The sequence below is a fragment of the Moschus berezovskii genome, chromosome 19, assembly GCF_049115385.1.
Source record: "Moschus berezovskii isolate FMDL1 chromosome 19, NW_MosBer_1.0, whole genome shotgun sequence".
In the NCBI taxonomy this organism is placed as follows: Eukaryota; Metazoa; Chordata; class Mammalia; order Artiodactyla; family Moschidae; genus Moschus; species Moschus berezovskii.
This window is the reverse complement of record NC_142478.1, coordinates 65,857,127-65,879,440: the sequence shown is the minus strand read 5'-3', so window position 1 is coordinate 65,879,440 and position 22,314 is coordinate 65,857,127. Positions and strand designations below refer to the sequence as shown.

The window sequence follows — 22,314 nt, the reverse complement described above, 5'->3', positions numbered from 1 at the left end:
TTATCAGGAGATGGCACCTCAAAATCCATAGGCTTTTTTTTTTGGAAACTCAAGAGTTGGCGACACTGGATGCCCATCCTCCGTGGCACCGGTGGGTTGAACTTGACAGCTTGGCTCTCACAGCGGCTTTCTCCGTTGCCTGCAGGAGGCCTGCTTTGAAAAGTTCTAAAAATGCTCTCTCTTTTTTTAAAAAAGTTTATTTATTTCTGACTGCCCTGAGTTTTTGTTGCTGCTCTCGATCTTCCTCTGGTTGTGGTGGCTTCTCTTGTTGCAGAGCACGGGCTCTGACACGCACGCTTCAGTAGCTGCAGCTCGCGGGTTCAGTTGCCCTGCAGCATGTGGGATCTTCCTCAGACCAGGGATCAAACCTGTGTCCCCTACATTGGCAGGCAGATTCATAACCACTTGACCTCCAGGGAAGTCCCTAAAAATGCTCTCTTCCTGCCCCCCATTTACGGCAAACACGCAGTTGCCAAATCTAGGGGATTTCTTGAACTCCATTCTGTGACTTAGATTTGACTTCTCACCACTCCAAGTGCATTGCTCTGCCTGGGGTCTGGACCCTTGTCCACGTGGCAGAAAATAACCCCCTGGCCCATCCGTCTCCTTTCTCTCTAAGGTCTCAGTTGCAGGCACTTTTTTAGGAAAGTTTTTTTTTCTTTCCAGTTAAAACTAGCCAACCTCTTGACCCTCCCACTTTCCTGTACCTTCACAGATCTGTGTCCTCTGGGCTTTTCCCCTTGTGTTTCTCTCTCTGCCCTGTAAGTCCCTCGAAGACAGGGATTTCACCTGCCGTTCAAGTGTCCCTAACCTCCAAATGTGGCTCAGTTCTCTCTGTGGTTGCCTAATAAAGTTTTTTTTTTTTTAAGTTGTTGTTGTTATGTGAGCCATTTTTAAAGTCTTCATTGAATTTGTTGCAGTATCGCCTCTGTTTTATGTTTTGGTCATTTGGCCACAAAGCACCTGGGATCTTACCCCCCCAACCAGGCTGCCTGCCTACGAACCCACGCTGCCTGCCCTGGAAGGCGAAACCTTCCTTAACCACTGGACTGCCAGGGGAGTCCCACCCTATTAAGTATTAAACGGCGGTTGATGATGAAGTGGGTTTGAACTGCGGACCCCCACCAAGACGCTGATCCCCCATTGAAACACTGCCTCCGCTGGAGAATCTGAGCACGAAGCCCTCTGGGTTTCAAGCAGGTGGGGAGGCCACCCGGAGCCCCGGGGCAGAACGCAGGGTCCCCCATCAGCCCCTCGCTCCCCGCTCTGTATCCATGCTGCCACATGCCAACCGTGTGACCTGGACAGGTCACCTGATACCCCGAGCGCCAGCTCCCTCATCCGTGAAACAGGTGCATTTCCTGAAATGCAGCAAGGTGCTCAGTAAATGGTAACGGTGATTCTTTTTCATCCCTGGAATAACCTAGTCGTGGGTCGCAGGGGCAGGGCGGAGTTCGGCTTTCTCTGTCACTTTTCCACCTGGTTTCACAGCCTGCTGCCTGCGACCTGTGTCCGCTGTGGCCTTGGAGGTGGCATTCAGAGTCCTGGACGGCCTATTCAGGCAGGGCCTGGAGGAGGAGCCCTGAGTTCTGTTAGCTCCCTTGGCAGTGTGATCGGAAGACTGTTCGTGGCCCCGTGGGGTGACTGATGTGCGTTTCGGGCTCTGCAAGTGAAATGGTCAGTCCTAGTGCTGGTGGTGTTAGGTTGGGTTTTGGTTATATGACGTTTCACTTCCCCGAGCCTCTTTGGTGGCTTTGAGGAGGAAGCGGTGGGGAGGAGGTTGTTTGGTGTCTTGGTTTATCCTGATCGCTCACGTACGGTGAAATTTGAGAGCCGCTCTGAGGTCAGCCCTGGGCTCCTCCCAGAACTTGCGGCCTTACGCTGGCCAAGGCAGGCTATGAAAGATGTTCAGTAGCATCTACAAGGCCTCCCAGGATGGGTCCAGGCCAGTGAGGCTTCTAGTAGCAGCAGAACAGGAGCGTTTCTGGGCTGGAAGCTGTGGCTTTTGTCAGTGGAGTGGGCTTAGTTCCCAGGCTGCCTCCTGCCTGCCTTTCTGCCCTTTTAGGGGCAGTAGATATATTGAATCAGCCCCGGGTCCCCCCTCATTCGGGGTGTGGAGCAACTCAGAGACTCCTGGCCAGGCTTTTTCCTTGCTCTCTGTTTCCAGGAATATTCCTCCTTTTTGGGTGGAAATGGGCGTGTCCCACAGTCTGCACTTGGTTTCCTCCAGATTTACCATTTGTCCTGTGGACTCCCGGCCCTGATGGCCAGCCTGGGTGGGTTCTCAGCACGGTTGAGCTGCAGGACAGCCAAATCGCGCTGGCCCCTCTGGGGCGGGTGTGAAGGAAGAGCAGCCACAGCACCTGGAAAATGACCTTCATGCCTCGGGGACATGACCTGGTGCCCCCACCCGCCCCACCCTGGGCTCACTTGGTCACCTGCTGCTCATCTAGGAAAGTCTTCTGTCCCCACGAGTGGAAGTGTAGTTTTTCTCACCATCTGGCGAAGCGCCAGTCTAGCTACATCTTGGGGGCGAGGGAGCTATCGCAAGAGCTTGGTGGCCTTGCTTCCTCCCTGTCTCAACCCCTCAGGTGGTTTCTTCTGATGTGTCTTGAACTTTCCAAGAATCCTCACCCTGCTCTGTCTGGAGAGCTGCACCAGAAGTTTTTTTTTTGGCCTGGTGTGCTGACGCCACAAGCAAGCTGGGAAAGAAGATGAGGGTCACCTGGAGGTGGTTGTCACGCTCCCTGTGATCCCTTGTGGTCATCTGTTCCCAAACATCCTGTTTGCACCCTTAGTGCAGCGGGAACACTGACCTAGAACCAGCTGTTATCTGTCTGCCTGACCTCGGGCCGAGGCGTGGCCCGGGGGGTGTCGCAGCTTGTCTTCCTCTGGGGGACCCTGGGCTGTGTGGTCTTGGGCTGTTGATGGCGTTGCTGGTAGCACCTCCTTTCCTCGACACCAGCTTGGGCTTTGTCCCGGCTCCGCCGTTTTTCTTCTTGCTGCTTCTACTGCCTGTGAGTTTTTCTTCCAAATGTTCTACTAGGCGTGACCAGTGGCCACGCCCTTCCCTGTGGTTCTGGGCCAATTCAGTCTTAGACTCCTACACTTCTAGAGTAGAAGGGGCCTTTGGATGTCACCTACTCCCATGGTTGGGGTTTTCTGCCCATCACGTCTTCCATCGGAGCTGCTCACTTTGTTTATATATTGAGCTTCCATCGGAGGCTGCAATCGCAAAAGGGATTTTGTGGTTTTTCAAAAATTTGAAAATAAGAACATAAAAACATTGGAAAATGACTTAATGAGATTCAGCCCACCTGTTTTACAGAGTGACAGACTGAAATTCTCCAAGGAGAAAGCACTTGCCTAGGACACTTAGTAGCAGAACAAGTCTGTGTTTTGTTTTTTTTTCCCCTCTCTAGCCCTATTTTTGGGGGTGTATCTGGTGTCCTAGTCTTCTTTCTAGAACCACACACTTGCCACAGTGTGGCCTCAGGCCTTGTTTTCTTCTAGAGATCTTTCTAATGTCTTTATGTGTCTGATACTTTGTAAAAGTTCTTATGTCAGAGAAGATATATACTTATTGAAAAACAAAAAAAGAGGAAGGTACAGAAGTGAAAGTCCTTCCTTCCTCCCCACTCCAGGGATAACTTGTTAACAGTTTGGTGTGTATCTTACCCACCCATCTTCTATATATTTATAAACATACAGGCATGTATGTAATATCCATATTCTTCATTTTTTTTTAAAGCCCAAGTGAAAATCACATAACATAAAATTAGCCCCTTTAAAGTATACAATTCAATGGTATTTAGTACATTTAGTACAAGTTGTGTAGCCATTGCCTGTCTCCAGTTCAGAACATTTTCATCATCACCAAAGGAGTCCCCATACCCCCCCCTTTTTTAAATTTATTTATTTGGCTGTGTGGTCTTAGTTGCGGCATGTGCGATCTAGTTCCCTGACTAGGGATCGAATCCGAACCCTCTGCATTTCCGGAGCATGGAGTCTTAGCTGCTGAACCACCAGGGAAGTCCTTTGAGTTATTTTCCAATTAGAGAGTTGAATTCTCCAGCTATGATTGTGGATTTATCTTTTTTTTTTCCTTTTCATTTCTGTCAATTTTAGCTTCATCTACTTTGAAACTTAGTTATTGGATGTATGTGTGTTTAGGACTGTTAAATGTTCATGACAAATTGACCTTTTATCATCACGGAGGGTCTTTATTTCTAATAATATTCCTGTCTGGAAGTCCATGTTGTCTGGTATTAACAGAACCACTCCAACTTTCTTGATATTAGTGTGAGTGTGGTATCTTTTCCCCCATCATTTTATACTTGTCAAACTGGTAGGAACTGTTCATCTGTCTTTTTATTTAAAGTGTTTCTTATAAATATCCTATTTCGAATCTTGCATTTTTATCCAATCTGACAATCTCTGCTTCTTAATTAGAAGCGTATAGACCTTCTAACGTTTAAAGTAACTGTTCTCATGATTGGGTGTAAGTCTGCGATCTTGCCACTTGTTTTGTGTTTCTACCATTTGTTCTTTTTTTTTTTTAATGTTTATTTTTTAAATTTTTGGCTGTGCTGGGTCTTCGTTGCTGCGTGGGCTTTTCTCTCGTTGCAGCGAGCAGGGGCTCGCTCTCCAGTTGCGATTTGTGAGCTTCTCGTTGCGGTGACTTCTAGTTGCTGAGCACAGGTCTTGTGGGCTTCTGTAGTTGTGCCTCTTGGGCTCTAGAGCGCAGGCTCAATATTCGTGATGCACGGGCTTCATTGCCCTGAGGCATGGGGAATCTTCCTGGATCAGGGATCGACCTCCTGTCTCCTGCATTGGGAGGTGGATTCTTTCCCACTGAGCCACCTGGGAAGTCCCTCTACTATTTTTCTGGATTCTTTCTTTTCTTGCCTCCTTTTGGATTTGTTGAGTATATTAAGTTCAAGGAAATTAACAAAAATGTTTACAAAACCTTATCTTTTTCCCCCACGCCTCTTTCAGTTTCTCTTCCAAAAACCTGTCGTCCTCTCTCTTTTGCTGGCAAGTTGCCCCTGCCTGCAAGGCTTCCCTCTGCATTGCTAATCCTTGCGTGCTTTTTTGGCTGTCTCATCTGTGGCTGAGTGGTGATAATCAATGATGCTATCAGCTACCCCAGCTACAGAGCCCCATGGCTGGTGTTGGTAACACATTCCAGTGGCCCAGGGTTCAGAAAATCAGCACATTCCAGCTCCTGTCTCCTCCTGCCTCCTCTGTCCCCCACCCCCGGGAAGAGGTGTGACAGACAGGAGCAGGTCCGCAGAACACCAAGGCTGCGGTCCTCCCTGTTCCTCCCCGCCCTCCAGCACCAAGTGAAAGTGCCCACCCGCCCCAGGGCTAGGCTGCCCCAGGTACCAGCTTCCCCCCAGGCCAGCTGCCTCGCTTCCGCCAGCCAGCCCCCGCTCCCGACTTGCCCTCCTCCACCCACAGAGGAAGTCAGACTGGCCACAGGGTGAGTTGAAGCCTTAAGTACCCACCAGGGGCTGCTCTGCTCAGTCCTGTGCGGTGCTCCTTTGATTTTGTTCTGTTTTTTTTTCTTTAAAGGGCAGGAGCAGTGCCGGTTTGGGAGGGGTGGTGGTAACCATATCCCGGTAGAGGGAGATTTCCTGGGATCGAAGAGGAAGGGCTGGGCCCCTGCTGCTTGTGCGGGCCACCCTCCCCCCACCCCCCGTTGTGCTTGGCGGGTCGTGAGCGCTCACCGAAGCCTGGAGTGGCATGGACTGCGAGGGTGAGCAGGTCTTGGTGACGGACGGGCTTGGCATGGCTCTGCTGGAGGCAAGGAGGTAAAGATGGATGAAGACAGTTCGCCTGCCCTCGATAAACTGGTAAACTGTCACAGACTGTTGGGACCCGGGCACTCTGGCCGACAGTTTCTGCCAGTTTGATACGTGCTCCCATAGGGAATGTGCACAGTGCTTTGGGAACTCAAAGGAGAGGGGCTTGGAATTCTATGCTGGGGATGTAGTCATGGAGGGCTTCTTGGAGGAAATGGTACCCTAAACTGACTCTTTGATGTGGTTTATTTACTTATTTTTTTAAAATTATTTCATCATTCTCGTTCCTGTTTTTATTTTTTGGCTGGGGCATGTGGCTTGTGGGATCTTAGTTCCCCAACCAGAGATTGAACTGGTGCCCCCTGCAGTGGAAGCACAGAGTCCTAACCACTGGACCATCGTGGAAGTCCCTAATGTGTGTTTTTTCAACTGGAGTCTTGACTTTTAGAAAAGCCCCAGACTTTCATCGTTTATATAAATCACAAGGATTTCTATAATAAGATATGGGAATCTCTTACAGAAGTGCTGTAAAACTTGTACCTTGTGGGGTATCCATCCCTGAATAAGTGTTTTCTCTCTTTTAACAGTGTCACACATGAAGCGTATGTTTGACTTTCTTTTTAATGTTTCATATGAAAACGACAAACTACCTTAATTTATGTGTGCTTCCTCATTGTAAATAGGCTTGCTTCCTGTCTGGATATTTTTGTGCCTCCGTGTTCTACTCATTAACTACTTTTGAAGTTTTAATCTATATTATTTCTACTTTGTTTTGTGTACAAGGGGGAAAATGAAAAAGCTGGAATACCCTTACTCCCCAAATGCTTATTTTCCACACTAAGATTTGGGAAGCTCTTACAAAAGAGGCACACCCCCACCCCCCCCAGCAAAAAAACCCTGCATTCCTTTTTGTTTAGGTAGGCAGGGCGGATCCTCTTTATCCTGGGTTGCAGAAGAGGAAATGGAAGTCTTGAGGAGTCTCAGGGGTTTATCCTGGTAAAGAAGACAGGAGGGTGGTCTAGGCAGCCGGTGTTGTGAGTGCAAAGGCCCAGAGGGAGGAGGCTTTGTGTGTGTGATGGTGAATTCATGGGCTCTGCTTTGGCACTGCGTGTCATCCCAGTTGGATCTTACAGGCTCATCAAACTCAGCCTTGAGCCACGAGGCCACCACTGACAGCCGCTAACCTTTGGTTCTTCGGTGGAACGACCTTTTTGGGTGGCCTCAGTATGGCAGTTGGAATGGGGCCGGTTGCTGGGACACCCAGTCAGGTGTAGAGCCTCTGTTGGGGCAAATTCTTTCCTGGGCTCCACCCCGGCTGAGTGCAGGGCCCGTTCTGAAGGGCTTTTCCACAAGAGCATGGGGCCTGAGAGTTCAGTGTCCCAGGCCCACCGGCCCCAGCGGTGAGCCCATGTGCTTGTGTGACAGGAAGGACCTGGTTCCTGTGATAACACGCCGGATCTGGCCCCTCTTCCGGAGGGGAGCCATTGGGGGGATGGAGCTGGCTCTTATTTGGATCCCAGGGCTGGACTTGGGCCCTGGGGAGCAGGCCAAGGGAGGGGTGAGCACCCCGAGAATTCTCCAAGCTGGCTGCATGCAGTGCATGGCCTCCCCACACCCGGCCAGAGCACACAGGTGTGCCGCGTTCCCAAACCTCTGCTTCCTGGGCCCCGGAGAGATTCAGAGGCGGCTTGCCCAGGGGAAAAGAAAGATGTGGGGCTCAGTAGCCCCGTGGCTCTGCCTTTCCTAGGTCGCCGCCTGCCCCCGTCACCCTGGCCCTCCTGTGCGCCTTCCTCCCCACGTCCCTATCTCATCTGGTGGATGGCCCATCCGCCTGCAGGAAACAAACGTGGGAGGCATCCTGTTCTCTTTCCTCACAGCCACTCAGTTACCAGGTCGCCTGGATTTCGCCTAGTTTTATTTAGAGCATTGTGGCTCCTGGGCCGCCTCAGGCACGCCTCGCCTCCCTCGGGGCTCCCCTGCACACGCTGATGCACCAACACAAGCCTGGTCCTGTCATTCCCGCCCCCCCCCCGCCCCCCGCCCTGCCGCCTGCCCCGATATGTCCAGACTCCACAACACCTCCTGCTCCCCTTTCCCCAAGCTGGGACTTGCGCGCTCTGAGCTCCGACCCTGTCTGTCTGCCTGGCTGTGTCTCACCGCTCCCTCTGTACCTCCCTGTGCCTGGGAAGGAAAAAACCCTGCTCCTTCCCCTCAGCCCCGATTATGACGGTCTCCCTCTCGGTCTCCCTCTCATTAGCGCTCTGTGGGGACAGACACTGTCATGTTTTGGCCGTGCTGCCCAGCATGCAGAACCTTAGCTCCCCGACCAGGGATCGAACCTGCACCTCTGGCAGTGGAAGCATGGAGTCTTAACTGCTGGACCACCAGGGAGGTCCCCAGACACTGTACTTCTCTCACCTCTGTGCCCAGTGTGGTGTTTCTAGACACTTGTCAGGGCCACCAGAGGTGAAGGTGAGGCGGCTCCCAGGGAGAGGGATGGAAGGACAGGAGGAGGCGAGTTCTGGGGAATTCCCCTCCCACCCCTGTGATACTAGAGTCTGTTTTCAGACCCAGTCTGCAGATGTGGGGACTGAGCTCAAAGAGGTGCAGTGCCAGCGAACGACAGAGCCGGGACTTCACAACCGAAGTTGTTCAGCTGCAGAGCTCACACTGCATTCTCGTGGCAGACTCACGTACCTGCTGAGGCCAGTGGGTGTTACGAATGAGTGGAGTAGGACAAAAAGGAAGGGTGCGAGATTTCAAGAGACAGCCAGTGGTGGCCCTGCAGGAAAGTAGTCGTGAACTGCCAGCTCTTGTGACCCCTCCCGGGAAGCCAGACATTCTGGCTTTGTGTGAAACCTCTCAGTTTCTTAAGGCTAACTCAGATTTCTTTAAAAAGCACAAACAGGGACTTCCCTGCTGGTCCAGTGTTTGGGGCTTTGTGTTTCCACTGCAGGCAGCACGGGTTCAATCCCTGCTCAGGGCACTAAGATCCCTTGAAAGGAAAAAAAGCACAAACACATCCAGGCCTTGTGTGGCCGGCTGCAGCCTTCATGCCTCAGGCAGGTGGTCTCTGCCATATTCTCTGTTGCCTCCTTGAACCTGTGCCCACCTTCCCCTGGTCCTGCTGCCTCTAGAATTTTCTCCAGAAGGAGAAGAATCAGAGTTCCTGACTTGAAAGAGCTGTTGCGAGATTATCTGGGCCAACCCTTAGCTATTTATGATTCCCGTTTCACCAGAAAGATAGGTAAGTGTAGACAAGTAAGGCCTTGTTAAATCAGAGTCTGCTCCCCGGCCAGAGCCCTGCCGCCCCACCCCCAGCGGCCGTGGGCACCTCCTCCTGTCTGCCACCGCACACTGAGCTGCCGGTGGCCCTCAACAGTGGGGGCATTGGCCCTGAGATCTTCCCTCAGAGAACCTGGACGTCAGGCGAGGGCCCCAGGGCTGCGCTCTGAGCCTGACTGTTGAAGTTTGTGCCTTCCACGTGGAAACAGGCATCCTTGTTCACAGCCAGTGACAGCTGACTCCTCTCATTCCAGCTCCTGTCTGAACTGGGTGTGGGGTGGGACAGTGGAGTGAGGCCAGGCACCCCTTCTGCTTATAGGCAACCCCCCACCCCACCCCAAGTTCCTGCCAGGGAGGGTTTCCAAAGAGGAAGACGTCACAGTTCAGGGTACAGCAGGAGGGGTGGATGCGGACAGAGAGTTGCGCTTCTTGTGTGTGTGTGTGCGTGTGTAATTTTTCTTTTTTCATTGAGGTATGGTTGCTTTACAGCGTTTCAGGTATTTAGCAAAGTGATTTAGCTATATATTCTTTCTCAGATTCATTTCCATTATAGGTTATTACAAGATACTGAACATAGTTCCCCTGTCCCATACAGCGTGTGCTCAGTTGGTCAGTAGTGTCCATCTCTTTGCGACCCCATGGACTGTAGGCCGCAGGCTCCTCTGTCCGTGGGATTTCCCAGGCAAGAACACTGGAGTGGGTTGCCATTCCCTTCTCCAGGGGGTCCTTTTTAATCCTTTTTATATTATAGCGGTGTGGATCTGTTCACCCCAGACTTATCCCTTCCCCGCTTTCTCTTCTGGTAACCATGCGGAGACCCATGTTTTTTGAAAAGGAGAAACAGGAGGACAGGAGCGGCTGTTCTTGATCAGCACGCCGCCTTCCTGGGTGACTACTTCCTTTCTGGACGCAGTGGCAGACAGGAGGAGAGGCAGCAGCCCCAGCTGGCAGTTGTGTGCAGATCAAAGGTTGCCTAGTTAACCACAAGGCCGCCCAGCTCCCTGTGCCCAGCTCCTTGTTCAGGGGCACAGCCGTTCCTGTCCGGTGCATCCTTGGCGAGTTTAGAGCAGCCTCGTCCAGGGCAGCTGTGTGTGGCCAACGCCGCCCCCCAACACACACACACAGTGCACAGCACCCCGCTGGGCTGAGTGCACAATGAGAAATCCAGTGGTCCTGGCTTGGGCTGCCCCCTACTCCACCTTGGGTGGCCCTTCTCCTTGGCCCCTCAGAATAAGAAAGCACTCTCTGCAAACTGCAGAACCTAGCATCCTGTGGAATGAATGATAGAAATGGTCTCCCTGAACCATCACCCCCAAAGGAGACAGTCTCTAACTTCCAAACAAAATTCTGGAATACTCTGGTGTGAGGACGTTTGGGGTCTTCCTGTAACGTTTCGGGGCGTTACAGTTGGCGCCTGCTCTTGCCACCTGTCCTGGCTCTGTTGGGTTGGGTTCCCAGAGCCCCAGATGTCTCCTCCACTAAAATCCAAACCAGGGTTGAGATGGATCCTTCCCCCTATTCATCTTCTGATGTCACCAGCTGGGCGTGATCGAGGGAGGCCAGCCTCACCAAGCCGAGCAGAGCCCACGGACCCTGTCTGTTTCATGATCTCCGGGGCACAGACGGCCCTGATCAGTTCTCCCATGAGACCTGTCATCTGCTTGGCTCCCTGCCTCCGCTCTGGGGTTTCTTGCTGGAGGACTACAGGGTCTTCCCTCCTCCTCTGTTCCTTGATGTCCCTACATGTGAGCCCTTCCAGAGAGACTGATAGCCCACAGGGATCCCTCCCTTCCTGAGAAGGACCCTCAGCAAAATCTTTCCCTCCTTTTTCACTCTTGCGGTTTCTCAGTGTGACTCTGGTTAACCAACGCCGTGAGGACTGCGGCCTCCATCCGCTCCCTCCCCATCCAGGAAGAGGCCAGTTTCCCAGTGCAGAGAGTGGGCAAGGATCTGGGGTTCCAGAGAAATCTGCCTTGTCCTCCTCGGGGCAGTGGCTGGAGGCATCTCTCCTCTGTAGATCAGCGATGCCGGAGGGACTGGGACAAGACCCGGGGCTCCTCCCTTCCTAGGGAGGTGCCAACAGGCAGTCAGCTGGCCCAAGAATTTTGTCTTGCCCCAAACCAAGCAGATGGCTTTCAAACTGGTTAGACTGGGAAAACCAGGGCTGGATGGCATAGCTACTTCTAGGGAAACGAAAGTGTCATTGAGGTCACCTAGGGGCCAGTTGGCCCTGGCTCTTTCTTGGCCCATCTGCCCCTTCGTCTTTGCTCTTGACTTTCTCAGATAGTGGTTCCAACTGTGCCCTGCAGCGTCACACCCTCCAGATGACACTCATGGCAGATAAGGAGCACGAGCTGCCCATCCTTCTTCCGGAGGGTGCTGCCTGGGGTTCCAAACCCCTCCCAGCTCTTTCTCACCCTCAAGAAATCATGTTGGAACACATGTGGGTGGGGCCAGTGGTCATGAAGCCGCTGCCAGTGTATTCTCAAAAAGTAAAAGCAAAGAAAGCAGCAAGTGTCCATGCTCTGTGATCCTGAGCTGTGGACAGGTGGTGGCACACCTCAGACTGATCGATCCCACATCACGCGCGAGATTCTTTGTCCGTCTTTCGGTTGGCTGTTTGGTGCCTTCAGAGGAGCCCTGCCTGCCTGCCTGTCTCCTGATGATTCCCCTGCTTCTGGTGGAGGCTGGGGAGCCTCTGATCTCTCTCTGAGCCCCGGGCCCCTCCCTCTGTTCAGATGAGAAGAGGGCGGAAGTCAGCACCCACCTCTGGGGCAGCCCCGTCTTGGGTCATGATGTTCCAGTGGGCTAGTGGGTATGGCACAGTGGTGGTGGTGGGGGGAACACTCTTGCAAGTAGACACCCCCCCCAGCCCCCAGGCAGCAAGTTAGAACAGGGAGCTCCCTGGGCCACCCTAAGGGGCTCACCTGTAGCTCAGGATCCTGCCCCAGGAGGGAGAGACAAGAATGGAGGCCCAGAGCACGGGCTCCCAGCAGGGGTGGGAGTGGAGGGGCACCGCAGCGGCCAGGCTTCTTGGATGGCTTCAGAGGCGCTGGAGACGGGCGCTTTGGAGAGTGGCGACAGGCAGAAGGAGGGACAGCTGACCACGCTGTTCCCCTCCCGGTGGGGTGTTACGGAAAGACTGAGGGTGAGCTCTATGGCCAGGCAGAGCTGTCCCTGTGGGGGTGGTGACTCTGCCAGGCCGCTGGGTGCACTCTTCAGACGTCTCCAAGCCTCCTTGTCCCACTCTGTAAGATAGGGGCAGTGCCCTCTGCCCGTGCCCAGAGGGCCCCCACGCCTCCGTCTGAGCTTCCTTCAGGTCCTGCAGCTCTGGCTTTGGGTCCCCTTGGGGCACTCGGCAGGGCTTTGAGCCTTGATGGCAGGGGAATGGGCCGCCCTGCCCTGGGCTCCTCCAGTTGTCCCAGTTCCAGGTTCAAAGTCACAGGGCTTTCAGCCGGCAGCGGCCTGGGGGCAGGGCTGTGAAGCTCTGAAGCTTCTCCCCTGGGGCCTCTGTCCTCTCCGAGAGTGAGCTGGAGGCTCCTGGGCTCAGCTCATGTTCTCCGAGGAGGACTTGGAATGAACCCGAGGCACAGAGGGATGAGGTCAGTGGTTTTGCTCGGCAAGGAGGCCCGAGTCAGTGACAGACCTGTCATAGCTCCCGGGATTCCTGGCCACAGTCCCTGGCTCCGCCTTGTCCCCCTCCTGTCTGTCCTCAGGGCGGGGCCGCGGGTTTCTTTGCTGAGTGTCTCCTGTCCCAGCGGGACGCCCGGGAGGTTCTCCCCCTGCGGGTGGCTTTCGTATACTCACTGATTTCCTTGTTCCTTACTCTGTGAGGTGTCTGAGCAACTAAAACCCAGAATTGCCACTGGGAGCAGGCTGAGCGCGCTGTCGATTTGAAAGTGCCCCCCCGCTGCCCCTTTGTGCTTAGAGGCCTGTTCTGTCCACTGAGCCACACTGCCATGCGGGCTGGGATGGCAGGAGGGGGCTTCAGAGAGCTGTGTGGTCAGCAGCCCAGCTCCCCAGCACCCCGTGGGCAGCCACGGCTGTGGTTTGGACAGGATGACTCCGTAGGCTGATTAAATGTCTCCTGAGCCCTCACCACGAGCACGTGCAGAAGGGCGCTTTGACACCTCAGTTTTTAATCTCATGGTCCATCGGCATTTTGCCTCGGACTCCATAAAAGTAGCCTTTTCTAGCAGTTTAGTTTATATTTTGATCTCACAGGGTCCTCATTGCCATGTGCACAGGCTTTCTCTGGTTGCGGTGCATGGGCTTCTTGTTGCGGTGGCGTCTCTTGTTGCGGAGCACAGGCTCTGGGCTCACGGGCTTCAGTAGTTGCAGCACGTGGGCTCAGTAATTGTGGCACGAGGGCTTAGTTGCTCCGAGGCTCGTGGAATCTTCTCGGCCCAGGGGTTGAACCCACGTCCTCCGCGTCGGCAGGCGATTCCTATCCACTGTACGGTAGCCCTTTAATTCAAGACAGTGGTCTCAGTTTCTTGCTCCTGAGTCAGTTTAATCCTGAGAAGGTGTTCTGGGTTTTCCCCCAGCTGACGCCTGTGCCCCTGGCCTCCACGTGCCCCCTGGGGGTATGCACATCCCTGTGGGGGTATATGTTCAGTACCTAGAATAAAGGCACACGGATGGGGAGAGGGAAGGGGGGCCCACTTTGGCCGCAGAGGCAGGTGGCAGTGAGCAGGCCGAGGAGGAGGTAAAGGCTGATCGGGACTGTATCCTAAGAGGCTCAAGGCCAGAATGCCAGCCCTGGGGGTTCCAATCTCGCCCTACAGGCAGAGAGCGTTATCAGTGGCTGGGCATCGTGAGTCCCAGCTTGACACACACCCAGTCACCACCCAAGAGGCTCACGAAGGGCCTCGTGCAGTGGTTCTGCGGAGCAGAAAGGAGGTTCTTGCCCTCAGAGGGCGAGCCGTCTAGTGGATGGACACGCAAGGGTGGGATTTTCAAGAAGTTCACATGCTGGCCTCTTCTGCAAGGGTTAGAGTTGGGGAACGCAGGGCAGGGGGCTGCCGGCGAGTTTGAGAAGGGGCTGAGCATGGATTCAGTTGCCAGTCTGAAGTGATTGGCTTCCTGTGATAAAAAGAGAGGGAGGCAAGTAAAGGGAAGTGGGGGTCTTCCCTAGTGGTCCAGTGGTTAAGAATCTGCCTTCCAATGCAGGAGGTGTGGGTTCAATCCTTGGTCGGGGAACTACGATCCCTCATGCTCTGAGTTGCAGCCAAAAAGTGGGGAAAAAAAAAAGGGGAGAGGTCCAGTGAAGGAAGCCTGGTGGTACTTGATAGTGACATGTGGGGGCTGGGAAAGGACCCGCAGGCCATCACAGGTGCTACAGGAGAACAGGGAAAGGCTGGGAAGTGGCCCAGCTTCCAGAGACAGGGAAGCAGGGACCTGTGCTGGGGCCACCATGAGCCTTGTTTGTCAGAATTTGACTGGTCTAGAGTGGGTAACTTGCACTAGGAAATGCACAAACATCGGGAAGAGACTGCAGCTCATTCCTGGAGCACAGGCGAACTTCTGAACTTTCTGTTTGGGCCTCTGTAGGGAGCATGACTCACTGCAGAGCCCCTCCTAACCTCTGTTGATGATCAGCAGGGGTGGGAGGCCCCCGGAGCCGCCCTGCTCTGCAGCAGCCCGACTTGCCTTGAAAAGCCCAGATTGCAGGCGTGGATGGGCTGGCTGTGAAATAGCTGAGAAAAACCCCGGCCTCTGAGCTTCCAGAGTCCGAGGCTGTCTGTCTCACTAGTTGTGTGTAAATCCACGTGTCACTCTTTGAAGAAACCACGGTGTGGGCCTGGAGTCGGACCCTAGATGTGACCTTAGAAAAGTCCAGAGTCCCCGGGTCACCTGAGGAGGTGGATGAAATCTGACCAATGAAATGCGTCCACGGGGTTGGGCCCCTCTGGGGGAGGGCGGGGCCAGCTGATGCTGGACCCAGAGATGAGTTATTTACCACAGAAACGAGACTTAGCCGTCCAGGCAACCTGGACCTGCTGCTGTGCCCGTTGTGGGTGGTGGAGATAGGTGTGCAGTGTACCTGGGCGGCCTCTCCACCTGTTGCTTCTCAGCCTGCTGGAGCCTCCTCAGACGGGGAAGCGCGGTGGCCCGCCCAGGGCTGGGTCCCTGGTGCAGACGGGGCCTGGCTCTGTTGGCTTCTGCCTGGAGCTTGGGGTGGCCCCATTGCCTTTGTGCCTTTATTCTCTCGGGTCTCTGATTACCTGTGCTCTGTGACCTTGGGCGCCACCCAGGCATCCAGTCGAGTCGGCCTGCCTGCTTGCGCACTCTTGTTGTATCAGTCCCTGCAAGGAAAGGCAGGCGGGAAACTGTCTTCCAAGCAGGTAGGAAGCCCAGGGAAGAACCGCCTTCTCCACAGGGCCGCCTCCCATCTCTGGGGCAGCCTACTCCCCTGGTTTCCTGTGTGTCACCCCCGGCCCACACTTCCTTCAGGGCCGAGAGGAAAACGACAGTTCCTGTTGAGTGAGGCATGAGTCAGCGGAGGGGAGCGGTGGCCGAGTCTTCATAACCTCCAGGCACAGCTGTTAAATATTTAAATAACACTCCAGTATTGATCGTTGCTCCTCCTGGCCCCTTAGGGAGCGCAGTTTCCCTGTCTGGGATTCAGATAATAGCAGTATCTTGGATTTGGACAAACTCCGAAGAGCTCCAGGAAAGTTCTCTATAAATTTCACCCGAGATTATATTGTCTCTGCCTCCTCAGAGCTTACAATCTGGCGTGGGAGCCAATTGGGTCTGCTTATTTTAGGCCGACTCAGTGATGGGCACCTAGCAGGCTGGGCCCACTGCTTTCTCTGGCTCACGGCTCCTTCTCCATCTGCTTCCTCCTCACCATCCCGCTGTCTTTCAACCCTTCATGATAGCTGCCGGGGATGGGGCACCCAGAGCTTAATTTCTTGAAGAGGAGGCCATCGGCTGACAAGAACCCAGAACCCAGATCATCAGGGGAAGGCCCCTCCTAGAGATTGAGTTCCTAGTCAGGTTCTAGCCCGGGCTTGCCGGGGCTGGGCGGTGCAGAGCAGACCTGGCTGAAATGGTCGGACTGGCCCTTCCTAGTCCCAGATCTGCCTGTCCTCCCAGGACAGTTATCAGGATAAATATACCCAGCTCCCCATTCCTGGGGAGTTACTCAGCGAGCAAAAGTGCCCCGCTGCTGTGGATTAGATTACCTCTGCCCCTACTGCTCATGTGCTTGGGGCTGGGGGAGGGGAGACCCGCCCTCCCGCCACTCGCCTTCCTAATCTGGAAGTCTGAGCAGAGGGGGCAGAGAGACAAGACCATCCCCATGGAGGGGAGCTGGCCCTGCTGTTCATGCGGCCCCTTCCTTAGACGGGGCCGAGCCCCGCTCTCTGCTTGCGTCCTGAGGTCGGGCAGCTTCTCCTCGGACCCTCGAGGTGACCAAGGCCGCCCCGGTGGTCAGCAGGGGCGGAAACCTCTAGCCCAGTGTTGTGAGCCCAGCAGGGTGGGCAGGCCGGAAGGCTGGGCCTCTCCAGGTCCAGCGGGGAAGGGACTTGCTGTCTGTGTGAGAGGCTGGGTCTCACCATAAATGGCGGGGAGGGACGACTGGCCGTGGGCCGCTGGGACGGCCTGTACCGGAGCTGTCAGAACAGGATCCGCTCTACCCTCCCTCGGCTTCTCAGCTCCTAAGGAGACACCTCCCTGGGCCATGGAAGCTGAGTTAAAGTGGCCTGCAGAAAGAAGGTGGGTGAGCCAAATCTTGGTAAGATCTTATTCCTCTTGTGGGCCCCTCCTCAGCCAGGCCTTGAGAATACAAGGCACGTCGAGGTGAGGTCTTTCTGGTGGCCAAAGGACCCCACCTCTTTTAAGTGGGCCTAGTGCTGGTGGGTGGGGCCTAGCAAGGGGGTGGCCTGTGAACTCTGGGATGCGATGATGCCCCCATGAACCTGTCCCAATATGAAGACCCACTGGGGTGGCTTCCCCCTTCACGACTTTGTTTTCCCCCCGAATGGTGCCCCTCACTACTGATCTGAGATTGCAGTATCCTTGGCCTTCAGGAGTGGGCCAGGGTGGGGAAGCGCTTTTCTCCTTCCCGGTCCCAGCCTAACCATCCCTGTGGGCGGGAACTGCATTTACTGAGTGTATGTGTGTGTCCGCCCGTCCCAGAGATTGTGCTAAAGCGGGCACTTTATATCCACTCCATCCTGTAGGCCTTACTCCTGTGAGTCAGATGGTGAAGTTCCCATTGGACAGACAAGAAAACTGAGGACAGGAGCAGTTAAGCTGCTTGGCCTGGCCGAGCAACTTGGCCATGGAGCAGAGTCTGTGTGACTCAGAACCATCCCCCTGGGTGAATTCTAACATCTAGGGTCCTCAGAGCCTGGGATGGGGGGAATGACATCGTGCTTGACTCCCCCCACCCTGCCCTGCCTTGAGGGATCACGGCTGGCCTTTTATCTCACTCTCTCTGGCATCTGGCCAGCTCTAGGCCTCTTATCTTGATAGTCGTTATCGCATTCTAAGAAGTGGCCAGGCTTGGGGAAGAGGAAGGCAGGCTTGCAAAAGAGGCCTGGCTTGTCTTTAGACTCCAGTTGGGGGTGGAGGTGGTTAATGGCTTCTCTTTAACTTCTTATTGGGTCAGCCCAGGCCCTGGGAGCTGCAGCCTGGGGGAGAGATCCCCTATGTTGGGGGCGTCAGGGGTTCCTCCCACCCCAGGGGCCCCCCTCCCATCATCTCCACGTGTCTGAGCTGGTTTGGGGATGTGAGTGGCCCTGGAATGCAGACAGACCGGCCCCTGGGTCTCCTCCCTCCCAGGGCAGAGAGACTGGACACCTGAATGTTAACCCCCTCAGGGCGGCAGACCCAGCGGCTCCCACTCTGTCCTGAGGATTGTGCTCAGCGGGTGGTTACTGCAGCCAGCTGGGAGAAAGGCCTGTCACCTTGGCCTGGCCCTGGTGCGCTGTGCCCACCCAGATACCTCCCTACACCTGGGCAGCTCTCAGCCGAACCCACCACCTCTCCGAGATGCTGCTTCCAGGCCCTGGAAGCCAGGGCTTGTGCCTGTCTCTCTTGGGTCCCCGTGGGTTCTTGTGGCACTTTGGAGTCTCGCCTTCCAGTGATATATGTGCTTGCAGGCTTGGCACCCGGGCCCCATTGTGCTCTTCCTCGCAGCCTGCTCTGTCCTTCCAGCTCAGTTAGGCTTTTCTGGTACTGAAACTTTCCCGGTGTGCTGGCCTGTGGCCAGCCAGGGGCTCCTGGGTCTTCCCCTGGCTCTAAAATTCTGTGATTGCAGCGCGGTTACCTTCGGTTACTCCCAGAGCTGACGGGCGAATAGCGCCCCCTGGTGGGCAGTAGAGGACGGTGCACACCCCTCCGCCGCCAGGGCACCGCTGGCTGGCCTTTGCCTCTGGTGGGCTGGAGACTTAGCGCTAACACCCTCCACCCACAGTGTCAAAAGGAGAGACCCAGAGACCCTGTACACCTGTACCCAGAGCCCCTCTCCTTGGATGGAAGTGCCAGAGCATGCATCAGCTGCTCCTCGAGGCAAAGCTCCTGCAGAATCTGGGGTGGTTTCCTCCAGAAGGGGACTGGAAAGCCCCCGAGAGAACTCCTTTCCCAGGGTGACTGGGGCCCTCCTGGTGGCTCTGACTTGTCCCAGAGTGCTCAGGCATGGACCCAGAAGCTTAGTGGAGTTTGAGGCCTTCCTTAGCCCAAACTGCTTCAGATGCCGCCTCTGTGTGGATGAAAGGCAGCCTGCGAACACGTGGGAGGGAGGGTGTCTTCTCGGACACTCTTTCCGGGGCATATGTTAAGCAATCTCTGAGCCTGCCACTAGGGGATCCAGAGCTGGTGCCAGGCAGTAACTCTAGCTGAAAACTGGGGACCCCCGCCCCAGCCCAGACACCTTAGGACACTGCCTGCAGACGGACTCCCTTGTCCTGTCCTCCACCTGCCTCCTCTGTTTATTCAGGCAAGGGAGGAGTTTGCTGAGCCTGCAAGAAGACTTTGGCCTGGCACCCTTGTGCAGCCTCTGGGGAGATAGCAGCCCCAGGAACCCAAAGTAGAGGCCAGCGAGTACCCTCCACGCCTCCTGTGTTCTCCGATCTTCCTTGAGGCACCTGTGGGGGGTTTGGTGGAATCGGCAGCCACATGCGTCCCATCCCTCCCTCAGATGCGAGTTTGAACAATGATGGGGCTCTTCTCTCTGACATCTAGACGTTTCACTTTGAGTGTTCCTTTATTACTTTGCTTTTTTCTCTTCAAGGTCGCCCTTTTCTTGTCCTGCCCAGATCCTACCCAGAGAGGACTTAGGAGGAGGAGTCAGCACGTGGCACCCTCACCTGGCCTCCTTGGAGGAAAATCTTTTTTTTTCTCCTGAATTTCTGAAGCAGATGACACGTGATGTTTGCAGCCCCCTCCCATTTGCTGTATCATCTGCTCTCTCATGTAAACCTCGCACCAGTGCCATCAGGGGGGCCAGGTGATCTGCCCTGTGGCCGTGGGTAGGGTAGACAGAGGCACTGGGACTGACCTCAGGTCTGGCTCAACTCCACAACCTGTGCTCTTCCGTCTCCATCCCCCAGGACTGCGCCTTCCGGCCCACAGATGTAGCTGTGTTGAAAAGAGCCTATTTAAATCATAAACCAATCAGCCAGACCCGGAGTCAGTTCACGAACAAGGTGGGGGAAGGCGTTTGGTGTAGGGGCGGCAGTGTCCCTAGCTCAGAAGCTTTGACAGGGAAGGTTCACCATCTGTCTTCCATCGAGTAGAGCCTGAGAGACCGCGTTCAGGTGCGAGTGGTGTGCTTTCGGTCAGCTCAGACAGCGTGGGGGTGTGCCTCCACCTCTCTGAGCCTCAGTTTTGCCATCTGCGCTAGTGGTGTTGTGAGGAGCCAAAGCAGTGACCCAGGTGGTGCTCCGAGCATGCGGCGGGCCTCCAAGCATGGCAGCTGTTCCCGTTACCCTTACTGGACTTGCACTGGTTGCCAGCTCTGTCAACCAGGGGGGCTGGCTCTGTCCATGGTGGAGAAGGAGGGACCCTCACCTCCCCGCCGGCTTGGGCCCAGAGGAAGCCAGGACACTTTATGGAGCCAAGGCAGCAGGTGTGGCCATGAAGAGGCCACTGGGATTGGCCCTGGAGGCTGGTTCCTTTTCCTCTGTTACCTAGACACACACTGACTCCCTCTAGTTCCGGTTTGCTACAGACAGGAAGTCAGATGTCTTCCAAAGGACCTGGAGGGGGAGGGGGACCTGCAGGACCTGACCTTCCTTGGAACAAGCTTCTCATCAGCAGGGCTAGGAGCCTGGGGTAGGTGGGGCTAGGCCAGCCTTTGGCGTCGGAGATCAAGGCAGACAGCTGGGAGGCCTTGTGGGCCCGCAGACCCAGGCCCTGGGTGAGGCCCTTGCTTCCTTCTCACTGCCTCTGAGCAGGGGTAGGGTTTGGAGACTGGGTCACCAGGAAGGACCAAACTGGCAGCCCTGGAGCTTGGGCCCCTTCATTCAGGAAGCTGTGCCGTTTAAACCCGGCATCGTCTTGTAATCACCGCAGCCTCTCGCAGGGCAGATTTTTGGGGTTTTTTGAGGGCCTCCGAGTAGTCATTCCTGTGACGCACTGGACTTTGTTATGGCAGCGGTGGGCGGGGGGGTCAGTCCTATCACCTCTTGAAGTCGGCTTCCCATCTGTAAAGGGAGGGTGGGAATTCCAGCCTCATCAGAAGGGTTAACGGAGACCATGGATAGTGTGCCCAGCACCGGGCCCATTACTAGTAAAGGGCTGCGAGCCAGCCATTGCTTTCCGAGGGTGGTTATCACCAGGCCTGAACCCAGTGGGTCAGCACTGGGGTGAGAGTGAGCTGGTTGGTGAGCACGGGGCAGGGCATGAGTGAGGGCGTGGCATGTTGGGCTAGGCTGGGGCAGCTGAGGGTCTCAGGAGGGGAGGATCAGCAGTTCCTGCCCCCACCCCTCCCCCAGATTTACCCTTCTTGTCTGAGGACTGGGGAGATGCAGAGCCCCCTGCTGTTGGCTGCCCAGTGCCCGGGTAATGGAAGCTCGCCCTCAAGGCCGATCCAGCTCCCTTGCTGCTGTTAAAAGCATAGTAGTGGGGCCCCGGAGCCTCTGGAGCCAGGCTGCCTGCCAGGCTTCTGCAGAAACAGCCTACAGAGCAGTCCTGCTTGCCCCTCTCTGCCAAGGGGGTAGGGAACAGCATGCCAGCCTTGTCCCAGCCCCCACCTCCCCGGTAGCCCCGAGACTCGGGAGGACCTTGGAACCCGAGGTTCGGCTTCTACCTGGTCAGGAAGGCAGGTACCACCCCTCCAGGTTGCAGGCTGAGCCGGCTGAAGCTCCTGGGCATTAAGTGGGGACCTGGCCCCTCCCCATGACGTGGGGCCCCTCCCGCCCGGTCTCTCTGCCTTGCCCTGCGGAGTCAGGCAGGCATTTCTGACTCCTGGCCAGCCAGCTGCACAGCCCTGTCGGGGAGGGAGCACCGGTGCCTGGCTCCCAGAGGTAGGAGAGCCCCGGAGGGCGGCCCTAGAGCCCCCAGAGCGCTTCCTGCTTGGCCGGGAGCCGAGCTCTGGGTGCTGACCTAGCCAGGCTGGTCCCAGCTGGCACCTTCCTGCCCCGGGGCTGGTCTTTTCTCCCATGGGTGGGGCCGGCACTCAGAAGTTGTTCTTTAACTCTCGGGTGCAGGCTGGGAGGGTGCTGGCCCTGGAGGCTGAGTTCCCAGGACCCCTCTCTCTCACCCACTCCCCGCCCCTCTCTGCAGATGCCCTGCTGGCGGACCTGGAGTCCACGACCTCCCACATCTCCAAGCGGCCCGCGTTCTTGTCTGAGGAGACTCCCTACTCCTACCCGACTGGGAACCACACGTACCAGGAGATTTCCGTGCCGCCCCCTGTCCCACCGCCCCCATCCAGCGAGGCCCTCAACGGCACAGTCCTCGACCCCTTAGACCCCTGGCCACCCAGCACCTCCCGATTCACCCACCAGCAGGTAAGGTGGGGGACAGGGAGGCCTCAGAAGTTAGCTTCGGGGCCAGTGAAGCGGGTCTGGCAGGGGCTCGGGGAGCCCGAGAAGTTGGGAGGGGGGCGCGGCAGAGGCAGGAAGCGTCTGGCCTTCCCCACCCGATGCCACGTGAAGGGACAGTGACCAAGCGTTAATCACCTGTCTCCTGGCCAGAGTGTGGAAACTCCCTGGTGAGGCTGGCCGTGAGCAGGAGGCTCCTGGGGGTGACGTGGGCTGTTCCT

The 22,314-nt window shown here is 55.7% G+C and overlaps 1 protein-coding gene across 9 annotated transcripts in view; it reads left to right on the top strand.

The window, feature by feature from the left end:
- PXN (paxillin) overlaps positions 1-22,314 on the top strand; it is a 43,249-nt gene that overhangs the window by 8,517 nt on the left and 12,418 nt on the right. For 8 of the 9 annotated variants that reach the window (XM_055404344.2, XM_055404342.2, XM_088828249.1 and 5 more), the window contains exon 2: positions 21,834-22,060. In XM_055404344.2, coding sequence (XP_055260319.2) covers positions 21,834-22,060 — 227 coding nt within the window. Of the gene's footprint in view, positions 1-21,530; positions 21,575-21,833; positions 22,061-22,314 lie in introns of those variants that run through there. The other variant, XM_088828247.1, reaches the window with a different exon arrangement.